Below are 24,734 nucleotides of genomic sequence, written 5' to 3' on the forward strand. Positions count from 1 at the left end.
ACAACAGGAATCAACTTTTACTGATAGAAAATGTTTTTTCTTACTGCCAAAAAAAATCAGAAAATATTAAAATTATATTTTTTTTGTTAAAAAGTAACTTTTAACTATAAAATAAAAAGGACCTAAATAGATCCATTGCATGTCAATACAGAAATTAATGTCTAACATGGGTTTTATAATTATTTTAATTAGTAGTATTTCAGTTTGTGTAATGTAAAAAATAACTTTTTTTTTTAGTAAAAAGCTTTATTATTTTCATTAATATTTCAATACATTTTAACAAAATAATAACTATTGGTCGTTATATAAATTGCTATTTTCTAATTACATTTGACAAACAATTTGACTATTGTGCACATAAGAGAAAAGGGGAAGAGAAGTCGAAGAAGATGAGCAAAAGAATCGGACACTCGATTTATAACTGTTGTAAAATACATTTCATTACCACTACAAAATGTAAAACACTAACCACGTTCCTAACCAAAAAAAAAATTAAAAGATAAAAGACAAGCAAATTTACGTTATAAAATAAAGGATTAAAAGTATATTTTAATTACATTTTTATAACATAAAAATATTTTTTATTAATAAAAATTAATATAACAAAAAGTTTGTATTTATTTATTAGTAGTTTTTGTAAGTAGTACAAAAGCAAGAGAAAATTTAATTAGTATAAATAGTTTTTGTAATATTTATTGTCACTCTCTTTTCTAGTCATTCAAATAAGTTGAGGAATTTTTTTTCTTATTTCTATCCATCCAAATAACACGTTTTTGTCCTCTATTTCTATTTTCCTTTTCTTATTTATCTTCTCTTTATTTCACTTCTAATCTAAACAAGAGAAAAGAAAATAATGCCCTAACACAACCGAACACCCAAACAAAACAAAAGAAAATAATGCCCTTACACGACTAAAACCAATACATGCGAAAATCATATTACACGAATTTTACGTCAGGCATATCAGACAGAAAAAGTCAATCTGATATTGCATATAAGCCCAGAAATAAGGTGATATTATGCATTCCCTAATTCTGAAGTGCCTAATCACCACCAAAAAACATGTATATTCTCAGCTGAGTTTTGCAAAGAATGTAGTCATCGAAAATCAGTCCCCTTGTCTTTTTTTCCTCATGATGAAAACATGCCTAGGCCGAACCAGTATCAGACACGGGCTAATTCAGTAAACCAGACACAAGCATTTGCCTATGTGACTCCATGATCAGAAACAAATTTAACTCGGTATCAGAAACGACACATGCATCAGAAGACTATTTATTATTACATAACAATTGGCACATATTATTCCGAACTTCCGTTGTCCCTTCTAGATCAATTTGTTCCAGAGCTAAATTCGATGTTTCGAAGACAATACCATAAGATTTACAATACTCACGCACCTTGCTCAATCAAATGGGCTGAACCCCCTTCCCTGGTTATGCCTATCTTAACTCACTTTTCTATTAATCTTTCATTGGGGGGGGGGGGGGGGGGGGGGGGGGGAAACCTTATACACTAGTATTCGCACAGGTAAAATTTCTCTTGATCTTATTTTTTATTCATTTAGCTGGTTTTATCTAGCCACATTTTTATCTCATTTTGAAAGCTGGAAAGAACCCCATGCATTGTGAGAACACATAAAATTTTGAGAATATTACATTGACTGCAAACACAACTCAAAATCCATTAGTGCAAATTAACATTCGTCGCTTCATTCTAATAACGTGAGCCAGATTTTGATGTAACTGGTTCACAACACAAAAGGCATAAATGGCTCAATCACTTGACACCAGGCACCAGCACTAGTTCACAAAATACTGTCTACGCATGGAACAAAAGACACTTAAAATTTAGAGCTTCTACATCACTCAATACTTTGGAGGTGGCTGCTGGGTTGGTAATAATCCAAAACGCTTCTTCAGAAGAACTCTCTGTCTTGAATATTTATCATCGGGTGAAAACCGGGCTGCAGTTCAGGAAAACCAGGTAAGTACAGAAAATGTAGCATGAATTCTAGATAATCTTTGCCATGTATTTGACAGAGATGTCAAAACAAGGAAAGTGTTTTCAATAAGCAGTGAGAACTCTCTGTCAGTGACAAAATCCAAAGAGTGCAAAAAACACATCTTCAAAAAATTATATATGGAGCAGTAAAAATAATAAGTTGTTGTCTAACGGTTGAACATAGGAAACAAATTAGAATGTGACCTTTTTATGATTAAATGTAAAAACAAGGCATACAAAAAAAATTCTTGTAGTAAACATGCCCTAAACCCCTAAGCTACTAATTCCAGCATCTTAATCAGCCATAATGATGATGTTTCTCAATCAATAGTTTTCATCCAACATGAATGTCATGCTGAAATTGGCATGGCACTTGAGGCAAAACAATGAGTTGTACTAGGTCTAAATGTCTAATGGTGTTATTTTTATTCCACTTTTCACTTTTTTTCCCTTGTAAACAATGAAATTATCACAAAAGTAGAAGATAGAAATCCTCAAGTGAAGAAATACAAGATAAAGACTAAAACGTGACAGGGCAAAAAAAGACAAAGATCAAGAGCATGCAACAAAGCCTCTCCTAAAAAGACTCTCCTAAAAATCTAACAAAGACTCTCCTAAAAAGACCATTAGCATAACACCACAAGGAAGCCGCATAAGAAGGGGGTAACTAAGTGTCAGCAAAAAGTCAAGATTGGGTCGTGTTAGGTACTGGGTTCTTTTCAATGGAAGCCGCAGTATGGTGGAACTGGTTTGAACGGGATCACATTGGTTATGGCTCAAATAGATGGTGGTGTTATGTATGCTAGAGGATAAAAAGTGAAAACGCATTAGCTATTCAAAGGAACAGAGACCAGTAACTGCAATCTTTAAGCTATCAAATAAATCCAGAAGTCACATTGGTCCTTATATAATTGAATATGTCATTATGCCTTTTATTTGGTCATTGGCAAGATTAATTCTGATGGCTATAAGTGGGATAGTTTTAAAAGATTGTAGCATAGAGTGCCAAAAGGTGAGAACAGGGATGTTGGTGGGTTTTATTCTCTTTCATGTCATGGAGGGCTCAGAGGAATGCTATATGCAGGGGAAGGGAAATAGATATTGTCATGTGCTTTGGGTTTGTTGCCGGAACAGTACCAGTAGTATAGCCGGATTCCTGGAACAGTGGCATTTCCTATGATGTACTGCTATGGGCATAGCTTATGCTCAGTTCAAACATTCTTAATTTTAATTTTAAACATGTTTGCTTGTTAAAAAAAAAATAGCAAAATACCTGGATGAGCAGATTGTGTAGGTAGCCCTACCGGCGACTCTTTCTGCAAAGAAGAAAAGTAACACATTTCAAAACATAGTGAACCACCCATGCAAGATGCAGTTACGTTACAACAAGTCCTAAAAAAGTAAAAACAATAACAAAAAATACAGCACAAGATGCAGTTTCTTCGATAATTCAACTCAGATTAAGTGCAGAAGCCATTTTTGACAGAGACAAATTACAGAACGAAACACAGAAAGCTTAGGTCACCTTAGTGGTGTAGACTTTGTCGCCGTTATCGTTTATGTAAAACTGAAGATACATGGTCACTGCAAAAAAATTGAAATACATGAAATCATTGCCAGAAACATAGCTCGTCAGATGGAAACAATAATGAGTCTAGAGTTTTCGGAAACATACCTGATCTTTGATCGAAGGAAAGAACAGCAATAGAGGTAGAAACCTGCAATGGAGGCGAGAAAAAGGGTTTAAGGTTTTCGGATCCTCTGGTCTATACAAAGTGTTTTGTTTCAACGAGAATGGGCCTGTCATTTAGGTATTGGTTATGGGAGATTTTATTCCTACACCGAGCATATTTCTTCCTGCACCCAGCATATTTATGGAAAACCAAAAATACCTTACGTATAGTCTATAAGGATTTATAATCCATATGATCTATACAAATTGTTAATCCGTATAGCCCATATGACCAATTCATACGGGTCATACGAATACGGATTATTAAAAATATGTTTTACAATGATTTTTTATTAAAATCTATGATTTTTATTTAAAATTTATATATGTAAAAAAAATATACATTATTATATCAAAATTAATTGTTACAAAATTTATTATATAAACTTATATATATAAATATAAATTAAAAATTTTAGTATTATATATAGTAATATTAATTATTTTTTAACATAACTGTCCTATTAACTCAAAGAGTATTGTACTAATAATCGAAAGTCATAAGTTCAAGACATGTTCATCCATATGGACTATACGTAAGGGTATTTTTGGTTTTCTCAAAATATTTTGAAAGCAGGAATAAAATCTCTGGTTATGGACCTGATGGCCCCTGATTTTCACAATCCCTTTTTAATCTTTCACCCCCTCTTGAATTTAAACTTCTATTATAATTTCTACCCTTCTCCGTGCTTATAAACCGTGTAAATCCTGTTTTCAAACCTTTTCTTACTTATATTTCCTCTGATTTCAAATATAAGGAGAAAAAAATGATTCACATTAATTAAAAAAAATTAATTATATTTAATTACATTAATCTTAATTAAAAAAATTCAACCTATAAAAATTGATATTAGAAATAAAAATGAATCATTGAAATTAAAACCTTAATTAAATAAAAGATATTTTAAAGATAATAAGATTAAATAAGGTAAAGTTAACTAAAAAAAATTTATATTTAAAACCATAAAAAAATATTATTTTCTTTATATTTGTGACCAAAATGAGTTCTGTAATTTATATATCACAAACTAGACTTGGTACCCGTGCATCGTATAAATATATTTTTTTAATATTTTAATTTTTTTTTTACTATACAACACTTAATAATCCTCCTAAATAATATATCATGTTATAATAAAATTTATAGTAAACTACACTTAAACTCCTAAGGTCTCGTCAAAATTTTCCTCATACCTCTCATTTTTTTATTCCTAAATTTACTTCCTTAATTGTCCGAAACACATTACATAGACACTCTTCATACATTTATATTTATCTTCCTTGCTTGTTTTAAAACATTACACTATTGTAAATGTTAAAAAAACTTGGAATTATGTGCAATATCAATAAATCTCGGGGAGTATAAGTACAATTTAAATTAATAAAAAATAATTTTAAATATTATTTTTATATTTTAAATCATTTTGGACCTAAACCAAATACCTCATTTGACTTGTAGTTGCGACGGCATGGTAAAAAATATTATGATATGAGCCTCGAACAAGACACCATATTACATATTAGAAGCAAAATTATCTTCTCCTTAGACAACCACTTTAAGTTATTGTCACGTTCTTATGTCAATGCTTCTCCATCTTTCTTTACATAGTAACTAATATTAATTTGTTCTCAATTACTAACTTGTTACTTTATATTTTATAGTGTGTATTCTTTGAATCCCATGGACCTTTTTGTTTGGTTTTTCTTTTATAAGGTCCATCTTATTGGCCACATTAATCCTCTTCTAATGGATCATGATATAAATAAATAAATAAATAAATAAATATATATATATATATATATTGCTTTCTGAAATATTGCAACATTAATTTATTGGCACTGTTATAATCGTATAAGGACTTTAAGTTGATAAACTTGTATTATAAAAAAATAGAAATTATTGGAAATTCAAGTTTTAAAATAATTATTATATAAGTAAGCAAATTTTAATTATATAGAAACTTATTACTAAATAAGATTGTAAAAAGTTTTTACAAGCCACACAATCATAATTACAAAAATAAACATTAATTATATGTTGTGTTGGACTTGTAATCACATGTTTTTGTTCAAATGAATCAAGTCATATCATAACTCATTTTACCCCGACATTGTTGGATCCTTTCACACCAGTTTTATGGAATCATAACTATCTAATACATGGCAATCCGAATTCTTAGCTTCTTCCCACAAATTCAATTATTTCTTATTCTCAGTTTTTTAATCCGTCAATTATCATTTCACTTCTTTGTACTAATTTTTATTTTAATTTTTTTCCTTTCCAGATGCTTCAAATGGTAAACTAAGGTATGACAAAAAACTCTTGCATGTTTCTCGAGTCAATTGTGACCATTTTTTCACTTTGTGGTTTTGTTATTTAATGTTAAAATGGTGTAGGTTTATCATGGCTGAAATTTTTGGGAATCAAAGTTATAAGGAAAGTGGTTGTTGTGGGTAGTGGTTGAGGTTGTGGTTGGTAAAAAAAAAAATGGATTCTGCGAGAAGTTGGTTACAAAAATTTCAACCACGTGATAAATTGAGGGCCTCTACAAGGAACAAAGATGATACTAATGGCACAAATGAAATTCCAAATGTGCCTATGGATGATACATCTCTTTCCAATGTCACAAAACAAAAGGTTACGGCAGCCAAACAATACATTGAGAACCACTACAAGGAACAAATGAAAAGCCTTCAAGAGAGGAAGGAGCGGTATGTTACTTTAATTGTTAATACAATTTAACATAGTGTTAAAACTATAAAAAAAAATAGTGTTTATGCTTGAATATTAATTTAAATTACAATTGTTTGATTGGCAAATATGTCATAGAACTTTCTAATACCTCACATATAATAGTCGAACCATCTTGGAAAAGAAGTTGGCTGACGCTGATGTCTCCGAGGAAGATCAAAATAACCTACTTAAATTTTTAGAGAAAAAAGAAACTGAATATATGCGTCTTCAAAGGCACAAAATGGGTGTTGACGATTTTGAGTTACTAACTATGATTGGAAAAGGTGCATTTGGGGAGGTACGTATGTGTCTATTAACTATTTGTTCTTTCAATTTTAAAATCTTTTTATGTCTTTGCCCATTAATAGTTCCACTTAACATACAATTTTAAATTGTTTTAGGTTAGAGTCTGTAAGGAAAAGGCTACGGATCATGTATATGCAATGAAAAAGTTAAAGAAATCAGAAATGCTTCGTAGAGGCCAGGTTAGCAACCATTTGTCTTCTACATTATATTCTACAAACTAATGTTTTTATGTTAAAGGATAATGAAGTCATCACACTTCTAATGTTGTTAATTATTTTAGGTAGAACATGTTAGAGCTGAAAGGAATCTCCTAGCAGAGGTTGACAGCAATTGCATAGTTAAACTTTATTGTTCTTTTCAAGATGACGAATATTTGTATCTTATTATGGAATATCTACCGGGTGGAGATATGATGACTCTACTCATGAGAAAGGATACCTTGACTGAAGATGAAGCTCGATTTTATGTAGGAGAAACAATTTTAGCTATTGAATCTATACATAAACACAATTATATACATAGGTATATATAAAGTTGGCTATTTACTTCATATTAGTCTTGCATTCTCCATTATGCTATATTTAAATATTTCATGCAGGCTTAGGTTGCAATGAACTTGGAATAAATTGATTTACAAAACTCATTATTTGAAATAAAGTTTGTTATGATTACTTTCCATGGCATTCCAAAATTATAATTGTTAAATTACTAATTTGGTTACTGTGTTTATTTATTTTATCCAACTTGATTTTTCTTTTAACAAAATGTCCAATTCAGTTTTAATTTAAAAAAATGTTTAATTTTTTAACATAACAGCCATCTCAATTGAACAAAAAGAACCACGTTGAAACATTTAAAAATAAATTACTAAATTAGACCTTTAAATAAAAGGGATCAAATTAAATAAGATATATAAATAGATCAAGAGGCCAAATTAGTCATTTAGCTTTAAAAATTAATTGATATTTAAACCTTTTGGAGTTGAATTTATTTATCTATTTAATAATATTTGCATATGTTTGGAACTATAAAAATTGTCAATTGTACAATGTAGATTATAAAGTAATCTTCTCAATATGTCACATTGCAGGGATATTAAGCCTGACAACTTGTTACTTGATAAATATGGACATTTGAGACTATCAGACTTTGGACTATGTAAACCATTAGACTGTAGTACACTTGAAGAAACAGATTTCACTACAGGTCAAAATGCGAATGGGTCTACACAAAATAATGAACATGTAGCTCCAAAACGCACACAACAAGAAAAATTGCAACATTGGCAGAAAAATAGAAGGACACTTGTAAGTTAATTACTATTATGTAGAGGTTTGTTTTTTGTTTATTATGATAGTGAGTGTAATTGTAATTCTTGAAATTATACTTACTTAATCATCTAGTATTTTTTTTGTGTGTATGCTTGTAAATGTGAATGTATAAATATTGCAGGCGTATTCTACTGTTGGTACACCAGATTATATTGCTCCAGAAGTTCTATTGAAAAAGGGTTATGGGATGGAATGTGATTGGTGAGTGTTGTGCTTGTGAATGGTAACATTTAAACTATTTTCACTTTGTTCTTTGGGTTTGTTTGAATACAAAGCTAGAAAACCTTTTTATTTTTTACTTCAAACAAGTTTTATGGAACACCTATAACGCTTAATACAAAAGTTATTATTTTATTTCATTTGGTAGCAGATGATCCTTTCATAATGTTTCCACAAACATAGTTTTACATTCAACTTTCTTACTTGCATTGTTGAGATACTGTTTAAGACATTGTTCTTTTATTTCCTTCTTCCTTAAATTTGTATGTAAAAAGGCAAATAAAAACTCTTATGTATATTTTATGAATAAATATTAAATATTTAAGTTTAACACAATGTTTGTTTTGATAAAATTTGTAGGTGGTCACTTGGAGCTATTATGTATGAAATGTTAGTGGGATATCCACCTTTTTATTCTGATGATCCAATGTCAACATGCAGGAAGGTAATATTTTCTAAAGAAGTAAATATATGTACAAAGACTAACATTTGTTTCACATTTCCTTTTGGTTCTATTTTAACTTATGAATTTAACAACTATATTTGAATTTTAGTAAAGTTGTTTGCCTATTCCCTTGGCATTTAATTGTATTTATATGTTTATTTTCCACTAATAATAATTAACTTATGATTGTCCTTCTATTTGATCACTAATCAATAAAACTTTTTGTCTTTCTTTCATAATCTTTTAATTCAAATCCATAATTTCAGTGTTAAATATATTGATGGTTTGATTATTTACACTAATGGATAATTTCTAGCACATATAATTGATTTTCATTTTTTTTCACAACATAATTGATTTGAAACTAATAATGTTGAATTTAATTTATGTTCTTTCTCTAGATGCATTTAATGATACTCATGATCTTACTTTTGTTTAATTTTTTTACTTTTGTTATTGCATTAAATGTAGTTGCTATCGATGTATAAGTAAATGGTATCATGTAAATTTGTGATAGTAATAATAAGACCAAAGATGGCTTTTTCCATGTCATTTTGATTTTAATTGTATTTTTTCAAATATTAATTTGATGGGTTGCCTCTAAATTTTCTTACATGAAATAAACTATGCCTAGTTTGGAGATGTCATGTCTACTACACATTTTTATTCTCATTTTTTTTATAAACTTAGGCTTTCACTTTAATAGGCTAGATATGTATACTAGTTGTGACCTGGTCATGTTATGCATGATTCAATAAAAAATTCTTTATTATTAAACATGGTCTTAACTAAATGATATTTTTTAACTAAATGATTGTTGATACATGGTGGTTTAATAATCAATGCTCTGATCCTAATTAAATGACACTTGTATACTTGTATGACATATTTCATATTCTTTGTTATTAATTGTATTAAGAGTAGGGAAACCTAAATGGATTATCCACAACAAGTGTACTTAGAAGTTAATAATATTATTGAATATTTTATAGTCATACAATTATAAGTTTGTTTTTCATTTTTTTTCTTTATTTTTAACATGTTATTTTTTCATTTGATTTTTTACCACTCTTAAAAATAATAGTATGAAAATTTTATTTTAATACAATACATTTATCTAGATCCTTATTTTATGTAGATAGTAAATTGGAAATCTCACTTAAGATTTCCTGAAGAAGCAAGGTTATCTCCAGAAGCTAAAGATCTTATAAGTAAGCTTTTGTGTGATGTTAATCAGAGGTTGGGTTCAAATGGTGCAGATGAAATAAAGGTGTTGTCTAGTGTGTCATTTTCTAAAATTATATATATATATGGATATAGAAGTTACCTTTTCATTACATTCCTCATTAGGCTCATCCATTCTTCAACGGTGTTGAATGGGATAAATTGTATCAAATGGAAGCTGCCTTTATTCCTGAGGTCAATGATGAGTTAGATACTCAAAATTTTGAAAAGTTTGAAGAGGTATAAGTGTCTTTCAAATTATTTCTCATTCAATTTTTTTATTTATCCAATGTTATTCACATGATTGAATTATTCAAATTTTATCTTTTCACCTTTGTAGTCTGAGAGTCAAACTCACTCATCATCAAGAGTTAGTCCATGGAGGAAGGTAATCTTAAATGTTTATTTTTTTAAAAGAGAATTGACATATAGTTTTGTTCATAATCATAAGGCTTGATTATGTTTAGTCCATCAAATTGGGGGTATGTTTTGTTAGTCTACTGCCTTAAAAAATACATTTTTTAGTTTTTAAAATTTTTTTAAAAATATTATTTTTAATCATTGTCATTAAAATTTGTATTTTTTTAGTCCTTCAAAATTTAATGGGAGGATTAAAAAGAGAATTTCTAAAATTTTAGAAGCTAAATATAAAAAATTTAATTTGGAGGAATATGAAAAATAAACCCTTTAATTCGAGGGACTAAAAATATAATTAAGTTTATCCATATTATGAATTATGTTTAGATATTACGCACGTTATTGATGAAATTTCACTATTTTTGAATAAAACATAAATTTATTTTTCTTAAATTTTTTAATTCATTGCTCCACCAATAGGGTTTATTTGTTGGGTTTGTTGAATGAGGAATATGAAACATTATCATACTAGGGGTTACTAAGTTTTGTGTGTTATGATTGTTTATATTTGCTTAAGCTTCAATAATATTAATTCGTACCCAAGAGAATTATTACTTCTATGTAAAATATTATTATCATTTCAAATATAATTAATGAGAAAAAATGGATGTCTTATTAAGTCTCAATTGTTGATAGCATATGTGTATGCATATGCATGTCTATTTTAGTATATCCTTTTGTCTTACAATTCTTGATCTTCATGTTTTTTGTTTGTTAATTTCTAATGCTTTCTTATGTTTCTTTCTTCTCACTCTTACCTGGTTTGTTTAATGAATTGTTATAGATGTTTTCTTCTAAAGACTTGAATTTTGTTGGATACACATACAAGAACTTTGAAATTGTCAACGACTATCAAGTTCCCGGAATGGGTACATATATTTTTGCTCTTTTTTCTTTGAATGTATATTTGGTATAAAATTCATAAATTTATTGAGTTTGACCTAACTACTTTTGAATTAAATTTTTGTTTATGTTTATCTATCCACTTACAAATTCAAGATAATACTAAATACTAATATTTTAATTGTCACTTTCTTGTTTAAATATTTTGCACACTAATAATAAATGGAATAAATAATTATGGAAATTATTTTAGAAAGTTAAAAATTATCTTAATATAAGCAAAAATATTAATTACATTTCTTAATCTATATTATATATTGAAGTGAACAAGTAAAAATAAATAAAGGGGCATATTTGCTATTTTACTTGTTGATAGATATGTCATTTTTATTAAAAAAAAATGTATTAATTTTTTGGAAGAAATACAATCTCAATAACTTTTGGTTATGATTTTCTAACATAAATTTTAAGCTAAAGAATGGTTATTAAGTCAACATATAGGTAACACACTAACATCTCGGTTAAATTCATTATGTAAAAATGATTACAAGTTGTGTTTTGTTTCATTCACTGAATATTATATTTTTATTTTAAAAACTTTAAAATACATAAAATAAAAAAATTATGGTTGAAAAGTCAAGAATCTCTCAATAGTAAATAAATAAATAAACCATTGACTAAAATAAATTTGTATACCTATAGAGGTTTGACTACAATGATAAATATCAAGTTTTAATAATCACTAAAATGGTTTTCAATTTAGTATACCTTATTGAATGACTTTCTATGATTTTTTTCATCTTAAACATGTTCACTGAAATTAATTTAGTGAGTTACAAATGTGTTAAAAAAAAGTAAAGAGTAATTGTTCTTGCTAAGAATTTCAAATGTAGGTAGAAAAATTATTGTTAGATGTTAAATTTTAATTGTGTCCTTTTTTATAGGATGACGATTTTAATAATTTTAAGATATTCATCTTATCTTGGCATTTTAGTCGTACAATAATGTAAAATAACAATAAATTTTACTTTTTTTGTTAAAGAAGAGAAAATTGTATCCATTTTTTTTACTTAACAAAGAAAGTAAAAGAAAATTTTCTTTGCCAATTTTTTTATTCATTTCATTCTCATGTATCTCTTTTTCCCTTTCTTTTTATGAAAACTCAATAACTCATGAACTTTTCAATAGTTTAATTAAAATTATGGGTAAACAAAGATAATTTTCATTACATAACCATGTTATTTTCATAACTTGGTCAAGAAGATTAAGTTTGTTGATCTTGCATATAATGCAATCAATCTTTCATTTTTTTATAAAACATTTGAGATATATATGCACACACACACGTGCACACACACACACACACAATAGTTTTAAATTAATAAGGTGACCTAACTTCTCAAGTAGTGATGTATAATATAAATTATGAGTTTACGATGAAAATAAAAAAAAATCTTGAATTTTATGCTTATTACATTTAAGAATGTTTTGCTAGTTAATAATTATTGTTTTCTTGATTTTTCTTTTTTCTCTCTCTATAGCTGAATTGAGGAAGAAAAATTCAAAAGCAAAGAAGCCATCTGTCAAGTCCTTATTTGGTAGGCTTACTCCTTTTAGTTTCTTCAAACTTTTTTGTTTGTATTGTTTTGCATATATATTTTTGTTCTTGCTTTCAACAATGACTCTTTTCATTCAACCAAATTGATCTAACACATATAGATGGTGAAAGTGAGGCATTTGAGGCTTCAGAATCAACTACAAGCATAACTAGGAAGTATGATGATCTACCTCCCATGTCAGAATAGAAGCATAACTCAAGCCTAAAGTAGCATTTTGATAATTTTTGTGTTTAATGTAATTGTTGGTGTTATTTCATATTTTTTATTTGTTCTCAAAAACATCAATAGTTACTTGAACGATGTTTTGAGGAAAGACAATAAGTTTTTTTTTTTTGAAGAATCAAATAATTACCCTCAAGTTGGCTTGGACAGGTCTTACAAGTCTTGTTAGTTACCACACTTATAAAAATATAAATCTCTTAGTCTACATTGCTTATCAAATATGCAACACTTCATAAACAAATAACACAGAAACCATCTATATTCGTGTTATGCATTTACATTAATTATGACAAATCATTATTCCTAACTGATGACATCAAAGTCATGGAAGTTAGTTTGTTTCTAATGAAGGATGTGATGTGCTACTTTTGCAAAGCCTAACCTATGCAAATTAATAAAATTTAATTTACTTTAGTAATCAATAATTTAAAGATGTTATAATTACATGAGTGTGACTGAAACACACCAAGGGATGCTACCTTACCTTATACACACATACATTTCAAAGACATAGAGACTTTGAATAAGAGGTCAAGTAGAAATAAAACAAATATATTATACAACTTAAACCAATTATTTACACAAGGTGTTGTACATTACATGAAGGATCATAAATAGAAATTAGATACAAATTCTCACAATTAGAGATAACAAATTTTAATATCTTTTTTTTTTTTGCAAGCGGCTCTAATTTCGAATTTGATCTCCCGGTTTTTTAATTCACGAATTTGGTCCCTCTATTTTGTAAAATCGTACAATGTTGGTCCCCCAGGCCACAATTGGACGCTGACTGTTACAAAGGAATGTTGACTGCCACGTGTCACGTTCTTATTGAATGATGATTATCACGTGTCATGTTCTGATTGGTCAATGAAAATAACAATGCATTTCATCTTTCATGGAATTGACATCAAATCAGAACATGACACGTGATAGTCATCATCCAATAAGAACGTGACACGTGACAGTCAACGTCACCTGCTAACAGTCAACGTCCAATTGTGGACCGGAGAATCAACATTGCATGATTTTACAAAATAGGGGAACCAAATTCGTGAATTAAAAAATTGAGAGATCAAATCTGAAGCTAGAGATAAAGTGGGAGACCAATTTTACAATTTTATCAAAAAAATTATATATTGGTAGTTATTTATACTCCGTCAAGACAATTCAAGATGTCCCTCTCCTTGTTGTGTACTTCAGTTTTGCTACATTGCTCAAATGTTAAGCCAGAATTAAGTCTTGAATCATTTAGCCTAATTAATTAATAATATGAAAATCACAACCAAACCGAAGTGTAATGATTGGCTTTTATTAGTCACTCATCTTCTAGGCAAATTTAAAAAATTTAGTTAGTGATTCTAGCATTTTTTTACTAGCGTATATTGGTTAGCATAGTTCTCTACTTGGGTTTAGCAATAGAGTAATTTTGTTCTAAGTTTTGATGTGATTTACTCGGGATTATATTTGAAGTATCCTACGGTTAGCTATTGACTTTATTCAATGTATGTTTCTTAAAGGTAGTTTACTTTGGGCCAACATTGTTTTCTATGTGGATTGGGCCTTAAGTCCAGTGACCCAGTCCATAACACATCTAAAATCATATTTGTTTATGTTTGTCAAATTAATTCCTTTTAATTTTTTGTTTATATTCATATTTGATTTTTTCCACTATATTTCAACTGTTTATATTTATTTGTTTTTTTTTGAAGGATTTGATAGATATTTGTTTGTTTTAAGTATCATGTATATCTCTCTCTTATACTTTAAAATATTTTAAATTTCTTATTTATTTATTTTAGTTAAATTTAAAAATACTCATTCAATATGCAAAACATTTCTTCATTATAAGCGGCTCAATTTATTTTTTTTTCAATTGATTGCAATCGTGTACTCTATGATGGTACAAAACCTTCATGATTGTGTTTTTGTTTGCCAATTCATTAATTGATATCTAGCGTTTCTTGAGTGGAATAATAGGATTTATAATTGATCGCAGTCATCGCACGTTCCTCTCTATATTCTCACTATAGTGACCTTTTTTCGTCTTACAATTATTGCTTTTACTTAATTAATATATCCCATATCTACACGGGCATATATTTTATACACTCGTGGCACGTCCAAATGAAAATTCATTCTACCAAACTAATCCGAAATTATTTGGGAAGAAATTTAATTTTATTGACGTAAAAACTAATCCGAAGAATACTTTAAAAGTTCTGCATAACTAAAAAGTATAATATTATTCCTTAAATAAGTTAACTTAATTCCCTCATTAGTGAAATCAAATGTAATTTTTAAATATCAAAAGTTTCATGCTAAAAAATAGCAGCTATTTTTTTGAAGGAAGGAAGAGCAGTTAAATTTTTAATTCTTAAATATGATAAATTATAGGGTTTCCTTAAAATCAACTAATGTGAAATTGTTTTTGATTCATCTTTTAATAATTATATATAAAAGTTATGAATTCACAAGGAGGAGTATTCAGTCTCCGTACACAGCTATAAACATCAAATTGAATAAAAGTCAATTTGGGAATAATGTTATGGGCAGACTACACTGTGTGATTTTTTTTCATAGATTTAAATCATAGTATTAAAATTTCAAGAGGATCGAATTGATTGGTTTAATCGGTCCGACGAAAAAATGGTTGATTTGTTAACTAAAAAAGTACTATATTTTAGAGTCGGTAAAAATTGATCAAATCAATCTATTCTTTTTAAAGATAAGTGCAAAAGAATAATAATTTTGAATCAGTATTTTTCAAATTTTCATTTTTTAAAATTTAATCTAAAATATTTCAAAATTAAATAAAAGCACTACTTTAGTATATTAATATACATTATTTCCTGATTATTATTTTATAATATATATATATATATATATATATATATATATATATATATATTTCCTTTACATTATTGATTAAAGTAATTTAACCACCGTTAAATCAATAAGGACATCTCTAATACCCATTGCTTAACAAGATACCTATTTTAAGATATTATTATTTAGTTTTTTTTACCATAAAAAGAAATCAAACATATTTTAAAAAAAAGAAATATCGTGGATTCAATCTTTCCATTAATAAAAAAATTAACAATTAATATTTACTAAAAAAAATATTTGATTTTTTAAAATTAAAATTTGATCATTTATGATTTAAAAATATTTTATTATCATTTAAATGTTATTAAAGAGTGGATAATTCAAGAATTGTTTAAAATCATATTATCATTAATGTAAAATGTTAATGAATTATATAACTATCGTAGTAGGAAACCATTATGCACAAGTAATTTTTTAAAATCTAAATCATAGATATTCTCGAACAAGAGATTCAATATTAGAATATGATACTTGTTGTTAATATGAATTAATTTAACATAAATTAACCGTACATACTTGATTGTAGAAAAATAAGTAACAAGTAATTAAAGTAAATTTAGTAAAATAAATAATAGAAAAGGAAGAAAAGAAAATAAATTTCCCTGAAACAGTTTGACTACCAATGGGCGAGCGACAGACAGAGAAGGTATCGGTTAACCCCTCGTCTTGTCATAATCTACAAATTTTCTTTTCAGAACACAGTTTCGCTGAAAATAAAAAAGAACAGACGAAGATAAAAAAGTAAGAATAATTTAAATTAAAAAACTAATTTTAAATACAACCAAAACACACCAACGATTACTATAATCTCTTGCCAGCTTTTCCTTTTTCTCGCTCTTCTCTCTCTCTCCAAAGTCCATACTTTTTGATTTGTGGAATTACTCTTGTTCCTAACTGCTTCAGCACAGCCTCCTCAATCTCCTCCTATTGTTCTTTCTCTTTTTGTTTTTTTATAATAAAAAGATTCAGTTTTGTGTGTTGTCGCTGATACCCATTTGCATTTTGTATTCTGGGTCAATGCTGTCATGTTCTCTGCAAATTAGGGTTTCAATCCGTGCTCCGGAGTGATTGATTCTGTTTCATGTGTTGAAAAGGAATGTAGCTGGAAAAGATTGTGTTTGTTCTGAATAATAAAAATTTCATCTTCATTGTTGGGGATGCTACGGATTTTGTAAATTTAGCACCTTTTTTTTTTCTTTTTTTGATTTGGCCCTTATCCTGGATTTGTTTCCTTAATCCCCTTTTGCGGCTAATCGGATGAATATATTGGTAAATCCCATTGGATTTGAGTGGATTCTCCAATAAAGGTTGGAAATTTTTTATCTGCTGGACCCCTTTGGGCACAAAATTGGTGGTGAAATTGGGAACAAATCTGAACAGAAAAAGGCTCTCTGTAGTTACTCGGTGTGGGTGGATTGAATGTCTTCTTTGATGATGGATCATGTTATTGGTGGGAAGTTTAAACTGGGAAGGAAAATTGGGAGTGGGTCTTTTGGGGAGCTTTATATAGGTATGTAATGTTCATGTTTATTGCCCCCTTTACCCTGTCTTATAGTAATTTTAATCTTCCTTTTTGCAGCATTTTCATAGATTGTTATATGATTTATAACTTATTTTTATCTATATTCTCTTTGTCAGCTGTTAATATACAAACCGGAGAGGAGGTGGCTGTCAAGCTGGTATGTTAAGTTCTCTTCAATTTTTAACCCTCTTTTATGTCTGGATGGGGCAAAATGATTAATTTGTTAATTTTTTTTATGAATTCTTAGAGACTCATTGATGTGTTCCTGTTTCTGATTTCATGTGTCTAATATGTGCATATATGAACTCATCAGTAATCACCTTGATTTAATCAGTGGAACATGGATTTTAGACCATATATATGTCTTGCACCCATTGGAGTGCTTTAGAATTCCCTTTTTGTAGATATTGTCACTTCAGATGATGAAGTCTCCTATATTTTTATCAATGTTATGAGAGTTCCAATAAGGATATGTAACACTTGATTTGAGAGATAGTTTATTATTGTTGAAGTAACAAAGGTAATAACTTTTTCTTCTTACACTTTTACTGAGCAATACTTATGGATTGCAATGGCATGTGAAATGCTACATCATCCCGTTATGGATGCGTACTTTACTTCTCATTGTTATGCTGCAGTTTATCTTACTTAGATTGTTCGTCATATTCTTTCGTCATACTTTTGAGAATTTTTTATATCAGTTAATGATGTTAGTCTGCTCATTATATTCTATGTTATTGTTCTGAACCCACTTGTCCTCTCCCTGTAAAATTCCAGGAACCTGTGAAGACCAAGCATCCCCAGCTTCACTATGAGTCAAAATTGTATATGCTTCTTCAAGGAGGAAGTGAGTCTAGATCTCTTTTTTTTTTACCATTTTGGGTTCTAAATGTATTAGCTAATACCTCAATAAAGTTACATATTAAATTGTTTCTCGATCATTGTGTGTACGTGGTTGTTCTATCTTTTTGAGTCTGGAGGATAGCTTAATTGATGTCCTGAATCTTCTTCTAATGAAACCAAAACCATTAGTCTCAAGCTATTCCCTCAAAGTAATGTAGGACTGAAAAAGTGTTAGAAAACAATTAAGACGTTTCCTTTTGAGACAATTAAGATTTTCCTTTTGAGTAATGCAATTTGGTTCCTTATTGAAGCGGGGATTCCCCATCTCAAGTGGTTTGGAGTAGAGGGAGACTACAATGTCATGGCAATCGATCTTCTTGGACCAAGTCTGGAAGATTTGTTCAATTATTGCAACCGGAAGTTAACATTGAAGACAGTGTTAATGCTTGCTGATCAATTAGTAAGTCAATGTGCCAATTATTATTTAAGCAAAGTACCTTACTTTACTTAAATAGTGATCTAAGTGATGCTAATGTTTTACTTGCTTAATATTGTTGTTCAGATTAACAGAGTTGAATATATGCATTCTAGAGGTTTCCTTCACCGTGACATCAAGCCAGACAATTTTTTAATGGGCCTAGGACGTAAAGCAAACCAGGTATATTATATTGTTGAAGATGCCTTCTTTCCCCTTCTTCTTCCCCTTTTTGTTTCAGTAAATTTTGGTTGTTATTTCATCATTTTTCATATGAATGGAAGAAAAATTACTCATTTTCATAATGCTCTTAGTCATGATGTCAATGCACATTTTGGAATTCAAATAGTGCAAGACCACTAAAGTGTGTACCTCCAACAGAACCAAATTATTCTTCATAGTTACGAGAAGTCATAAAATGGTGTTTTGCTACCAGTATGTAAGAAGATTAGTTGCATAAACTTGCTTCAGGTTGAAGAAGAAAAAAGAGAGCAGAATGTTTATCTTCACTAGGATGAGATAAGAACCCAACAAAAATCAAAGTCATTAGAAAAACTGTGAGAAACTAGTGGTTGTTTTACATTGTCTCATTTTCGTTTCCAATTGGTTAGGAGTAATTAAGTGGAGGTTTAGGAGTCATTTTCTAAAACAAACCATAAGGCGGCACCTCACACCTCATCCTATTTACTCTTCTTTGGTGCCACTAAATTGAACTGTTCTATTTGATTATGCAAGTTCCAGTTCTTTTAACTATGTTCATGTCATGCTGGGTATCTCATTTCAGGTGTACATCATTGACTATGGCCTTGCAAAAAAATATAGGGATCTTCAGACTCATAGGCACATACCATACAGGTGAATTTTGTCATCATTATTTTAGGACATTAAGGTGTAGTATGTATAATTATAAAAAACACTTCATGGTAAAACAACCTTGCCTTATTAATTGCATGTCTTCCTTGTAGAGTTGTAGTTAAGCATTTACTTCACATCACGTCTATAGGTATTGTGCCATTTTTCTAGTGGATAGTTTTTACCGAAATGTAGGTAGTATTGGTATCATTCACTCTCATTATAAAGAATAATAATAATATTAATTGGGATCACTGTCAAATATTGTAAATGTGGTTGCAATGCAACCATGCATCACTCTGCTAAAGTGCTCTTTCTCTTTAATTTTCATTATAGTGATATAGACTTAGGTTTTTTTGTAAAATTTATATTTTTTTTGTTATGAAATGTTGTCTTTCTTGCACAGGGAAAACAAGAACCTTACAGGCACAGCCCGGTATGCAAGTGTCAACACCCATCTTGGAATTGGTGAGTAATGTGTTGTAAACTTGTGGTGGCGCTCATTATGTTTTGTGTTGACAAGCAATAATTAGAATTCTTTCTTTTGTCAATTTTACTTTATTTTGCTGGCAGAACAAAGCAGAAGGGATGATCTGGAATCTCTTGGTTATGTGCTCATGTACTTCTTAAGAGGAAGGTCAGATACTTGATAGATACATTTACTTTACCTTGTACTAGACTTGGATATTATTCTTACTGTAGTTTATCAAAAAGTGTTGTTCTCACTATCTCTTTCCATTGCACAATTTGTTTTTCAGTCTTCCCTGGCAGGGACTGAAGGCTGGCACCAAAAAACAAAAATATGATAAAATCAGTGAGAAGAAAATGTCAACTTCGTTAGAGGTATAATGAATAGCCGCATTAGTGTGGCTTTTGGATAAATTTGATATTCCCTCTGGATCTAGTGTTTGATGCCTTGAATTTTTTGGATGTTGTTGACTGGTCTGATATGCAGTTGGACCTGAATGTATGATAACATAGAGGTTTAGAAGACACACTAGGTCTGAGAGCCACTCCCATAATAGTTTGTGACTTTGAATGTGAATACTTGTGAGCAAAATGAACTGCATGTTTCTCTTGTGCATTAAACTAGATTTACTTATATACTAATATTGGATTCTTCTATTAACTAATTTCTCCGGTTGATTTTCTCATTTTAAGACTTAAGTCGTATGTTCTTTGCATTCAACAATTGGCATAAGTTGCACATTTTGTCCTTTACTTGTATTTCAATTCTTAATTTTGTTGGTCCTGTTGTTTTGTTAATTTTATGCCTTATATAACAGGGGCTCTGCAAGTCATATCCCTCAGAGTTTGTATCATATTTTCAATATTGCCGAACATTGCGATTTGAAGACAAGCCTGATTATTCATATTTAAAGAGGCTGTTTCGAGATTTATTTATTAGAGAAGGTCTGATACACAATATATCTACATTGTATATTATCATTCTTGTGTATTTTGATGGAAACCTAGTATGTTAAACGGTTGCAAATTAATCTGGACATTGTTAGTGCAGGCTATCAATTTGACTATGTTTTTGATTGGACTATATTGAAGTATCCGCAGATTGGCGGCAGCAGCTCTAGAGGGCGGGTCAGTACTTTTATATCATGCCTATTTGGATTTTGCTTTCTAGTTGAGGTCACTTACTATAATTGTTTTAATAACAGCATGAAAGTGGCAAGGCAGCTATGCATGCAGGACCATCTGTACAAAAGCCAGAAAAAGTATCAGGTCAACTATGTTTATCGTTTTCATTGCTCATGTCAATAATGGTCAAACTATTGTGCTTTTCCCAAATTTATTTTGTATAATCCTTGGTCATTCAATTGCTTATTTCAGTTGGGAAAGAGATTCGAGAAAAATTCTCTGGTGCTGTTGAAGCTTTCTCCCGGAGGAACCCAACAAGTCCTAGTCCTCGTGGTGATCACTCCAAACGTAGGAGTTTTGAGGAAGTAGCAGTACACAAAGATGTGGTAAATATTTCTAAACAACAAGATTTCATTATTCATCACACGAAGATTTCTCTATTGTTTTCAAAACCTATTGTGAAGATGCTGCATGCAATCATTTGTTGAAATTTTTATGGCTGGAGTTTTATTTATACTTTCTACTCGTGTGTTCTTAACTTTTTTATTTTTATCTTGTCTCTTAAGTATCATGATCAAGAGAAGGGACGCAATTCGTCCCGATATGGCAGCAGTTCAAGAAGACCCATAATCTCATCGTCAACCAGGCCAAGTTCCTCTGGTGATCATACTGACAGTCGTACTGGCCGGCTAACCTCAAGTGGAAGCCGACAATCTGCCACACATAGAAATATTCAACCTATGCACGAGACAAAACAACCAACTTACACACGCTCTGGATCCACCAGAGGCAACCGTGATGATCCTCTGCGGAGTTTTGAGCTCCTCTCTATCAGGAAGTAACAAGTATATCCAGTTTCAATTTGTTACAAAGACATTTTCTAAATTCTAATGCACTTGTTTATCCAAGAACTATCAATCTCGAGCATTATGGAATCATGTTCATGTATATTATTGAATTGCCATGAGCCATGCGGTCATAATCAACTTGACTTCCTGTTACCAATTTGTGAACCAAGGTGGACTATTTTCTGCCCCCTCCTAGATTATGCCTTCGGAAGAAGATTTCTCGGATGTTGTATCATGTTCCTAAAACATGCTTCTGAGAACTCAACCAGGGGTCCTCTCCTTTTTACTAGAAAAGATTTGTTTTCTTTTTTTTGAAACAAAATAGAGTAAAGTAGAGTTGTAGTTTATGATACAATTGTTATTGTTTTTTCGCAATGAGACCCAACACTGCCTCTATGTTTCCCATGTTATGAGTGGAATTATTGATGTTAGAAATTGGTCTCAAGCTACAAAAGCTGTTCGAGATCTTTCATTATTCATTTCTCATGATGCCTATAGTCGCATGCCAGATATATTTGCCCAACTCAACCATATAACTAGGTATGGTGGTGGTGGTTTTAAAATCGTGGTTCATTCACACGTGCGCGCACAATGGTGGTGGTGGTTTTAAAATTGTGTTTGATTCACACACGCCGCACACATATATATAGGGCTGTGTCCAGATATTTTTTAAATAGGCTTTTTTTTTACCTGTCATGGATATTCATAGTTTAATGAGTTAAAGATTAATTTTACTTGTAGTTTTAGGGCATTGTTATGTACACCCAACAATTTTACGGATTAATTAATCTGTATGAGGCTTACGGATTAGTTAATCTGTAAATATTTTTTTAAAAAAATGTTTTACGAATTAATTTAAGATTAACGGTTCAAGAATTTGTGACTTTCAGATTATTAACACAATAGTTAATAGGTTAATTATAATATAAATAAATAATATTATTATATATAACACTAAATTTTTTAATGTGTATATAAATTTAAATAATTAATTTTGATATAATTCATACGAATTATTTAATCTGTATATTTTTTATAAAAAAAATATTTACTATTAAAAATTTAATTTATTAATAAATTCAAAAAACATATTTTTGAAAAAAAACAAAAATAATATTTACGGATAATGTAATTCGTATGAGGTATACAAATTATGTAGTCCGTAAAAACAAAAAACCTTTAAGGACATTTTTGAAATTTTATTTTAATGCTAGATGCACATGCAATATGCCTGGTACACCTAGCAAAGCCAGCAGTTCTACAACTGATGTTGGCCCAAAGGGTTTACGCATGCAACAAGGGATTGATTTTTGGCTAAATAGATTGTCTGTACAATATGTGAGTATAGGGTGCTTAATCATTATTCATATATTTTCTAGCTTTTTGAATTAGCGACATTTTTTTTATGAATTAACGTTTTAACAGTAGAAACAATTGATTTTTCAAACAAAATTTTCATTCAATTAAAAACTAATTAATACTGTTAGATTTTACCATTAAAAACTTTACATTTATAGACGCGAGTACACCCTTACAAATTTTGCACTTTATTATATTAATTAATTAGCTTTACAGTTTACACAATTAATTCAGTCTACACAATTCATGTTTAGTGAGCCTAATATAGTGATAGACGTGCCGTGACTTTGTACGTAATTAATAGTTTATCTAGCAATGGGCCTTAGGCGATAGCCTCACTCGCCTTGCCGTCAATATGACCCTTTATATATGCGAGAGATTAATTTATATGAAGAGTAATTTTTTTCTTTTTCATTATTTTTTTTAAAATCTAATGATTGTAATAAGTAATTAATCTTAACCATTAGAATGAATGGTGAAGATGAAAAATAACTTTCTTAGTATATATAAAAACTTCGTACCCTATTGCCCGGAGGCTCTTCGTATGGGGGAGGGATGTTGTACGCAACCTTATCCTTGCATATGCAAAGAGATTGTTTCCGGATTCGAACCCATGACCAACAAGTCACCAAGGCACAACTTTACCGCTGCACCAGGGCTCGCCCTCATATATATATATATATAAAAGGGGATATATTTAACAGAGGGTTATTTTATGTGAACAAGATAAAATATTGGCATTAAATTTTATCATGAATGGTTAAGATTAGAATATATAAGTCATCATTTTTTTAAAAGGTTACAGAATAATTATTTGATTTTATAAACTTTCAATTTTAGTTTCTAATAAAGTATTCGTCTCCGTTTTATGAAATGTATCATGTGGTTCCTATCTCCATAAAAGAGAAACTGAAAAACAATGACTACACATCCACCCGTATCTTTTGTAAGCTATTTTTAATTTTTGAAAAACTAAAAAAAAATAGATTCATTAAAAAGTGCATAGTTACTATACAATTTTTTAAAAACACCTTTTAGTTAAAAATTCTTAAAGTTTTATTAATGGAATCTAACTATAAATGAAAGTGAAACATGTCTAGTATCGCGTTGTGAGAAATTTACAAGTAGGACCAATTTATTTATGGTAAAGCCTTTGTAGTTTCTGAAATCAATTATTGATGATGCAAGGTCTACATGAGCAATTAACTACAGTTTGGCATTTCCCTTCCAGAGAATCAACGAATCCACACATGT

The 24,734-nt window shown here is 29.7% G+C and overlaps 3 protein-coding genes across 4 annotated transcripts; 2 read left to right on the forward strand and 1 right to left on the reverse strand.

Annotated features, from left to right (window-relative positions):
• Window positions 1-1,659: 1,659 nt before the first annotated feature.
• LOC100306376 (H/ACA ribonucleoprotein complex subunit 3-like protein) lies at window positions 1,660-3,888 on the reverse strand. Its single transcript, XM_003521251.5, has 4 exons — window positions 3,680-3,888; window positions 3,530-3,588; window positions 3,278-3,320; window positions 1,660-1,966 (listed from the first exon to the last, which is right to left on the reverse strand). The coding sequence occupies exons 2-4, from the start codon at window positions 3,581-3,583 to the stop codon at window positions 1,869-1,871; spliced, it is 195 nt and encodes a 64-aa protein (XP_003521299.1). The 5' UTR covers window positions 3,584-3,588; window positions 3,680-3,888; the 3' UTR covers window positions 1,660-1,868.
• A 2,327-nt stretch (window positions 3,889-6,215) lies between these two features.
• Window positions 6,216-13,060, forward strand: LOC100783286 (serine/threonine-protein kinase tricornered). Its single transcript, XM_003520557.4, has 13 exons — window positions 6,216-6,448; window positions 6,594-6,768; window positions 6,872-6,955; window positions 7,057-7,298; window positions 7,867-8,083; window positions 8,229-8,308; window positions 8,687-8,771; window positions 9,910-10,041; window positions 10,122-10,235; window positions 10,336-10,383; window positions 11,197-11,281; window positions 12,797-12,853; window positions 12,975-13,060. Exons 1-13 carry the CDS (start codon window positions 6,225-6,227, stop codon window positions 13,058-13,060), a joined length of 1,629 nt encoding a protein of 542 aa, XP_003520605.1. The 5' UTR covers window positions 6,216-6,224.
• A 3,724-nt stretch (window positions 13,061-16,784) lies between these two features.
• On the forward strand, window positions 16,785-22,596 carry LOC100781494 (casein kinase 1-like protein 6). 2 transcript variants are annotated; one of them, XM_041014096.1, is made up of 15 exons: window positions 16,785-17,299; window positions 17,369-17,498; window positions 17,627-17,667; window positions 18,288-18,357; window positions 18,665-18,813; window positions 18,916-19,011; window positions 19,613-19,683; window positions 20,087-20,148; window positions 20,254-20,317; window positions 20,439-20,523; window positions 20,967-21,093; window positions 21,200-21,276; window positions 21,354-21,417; window positions 21,526-21,659; window positions 21,840-22,596. In XM_041014096.1, exons 2-15 carry the CDS (start codon window positions 17,408-17,410, stop codon window positions 22,113-22,115), a joined length of 1,407 nt encoding a protein of 468 aa, XP_040870030.1. In that variant the 5' UTR covers window positions 16,785-17,299; window positions 17,369-17,407; the 3' UTR covers window positions 22,116-22,596. The 2 variants fall into 2 exon arrangements, with proteins under 2 accessions (XP_040870030.1, XP_003521300.1); XM_003521252.5 differs by having other exon boundaries at window positions 16,785-17,498.
• Window positions 22,597-24,734: the final 2,138 nt, after the last annotated feature.

The sequence above is a fragment of the Glycine max genome, chromosome 3, assembly GCF_000004515.6.
Source record: "Glycine max cultivar Williams 82 chromosome 3, Glycine_max_v4.0, whole genome shotgun sequence".
Lineage (NCBI taxonomy): Eukaryota > Viridiplantae > Streptophyta > Magnoliopsida > Fabales > Fabaceae > Glycine > Glycine max.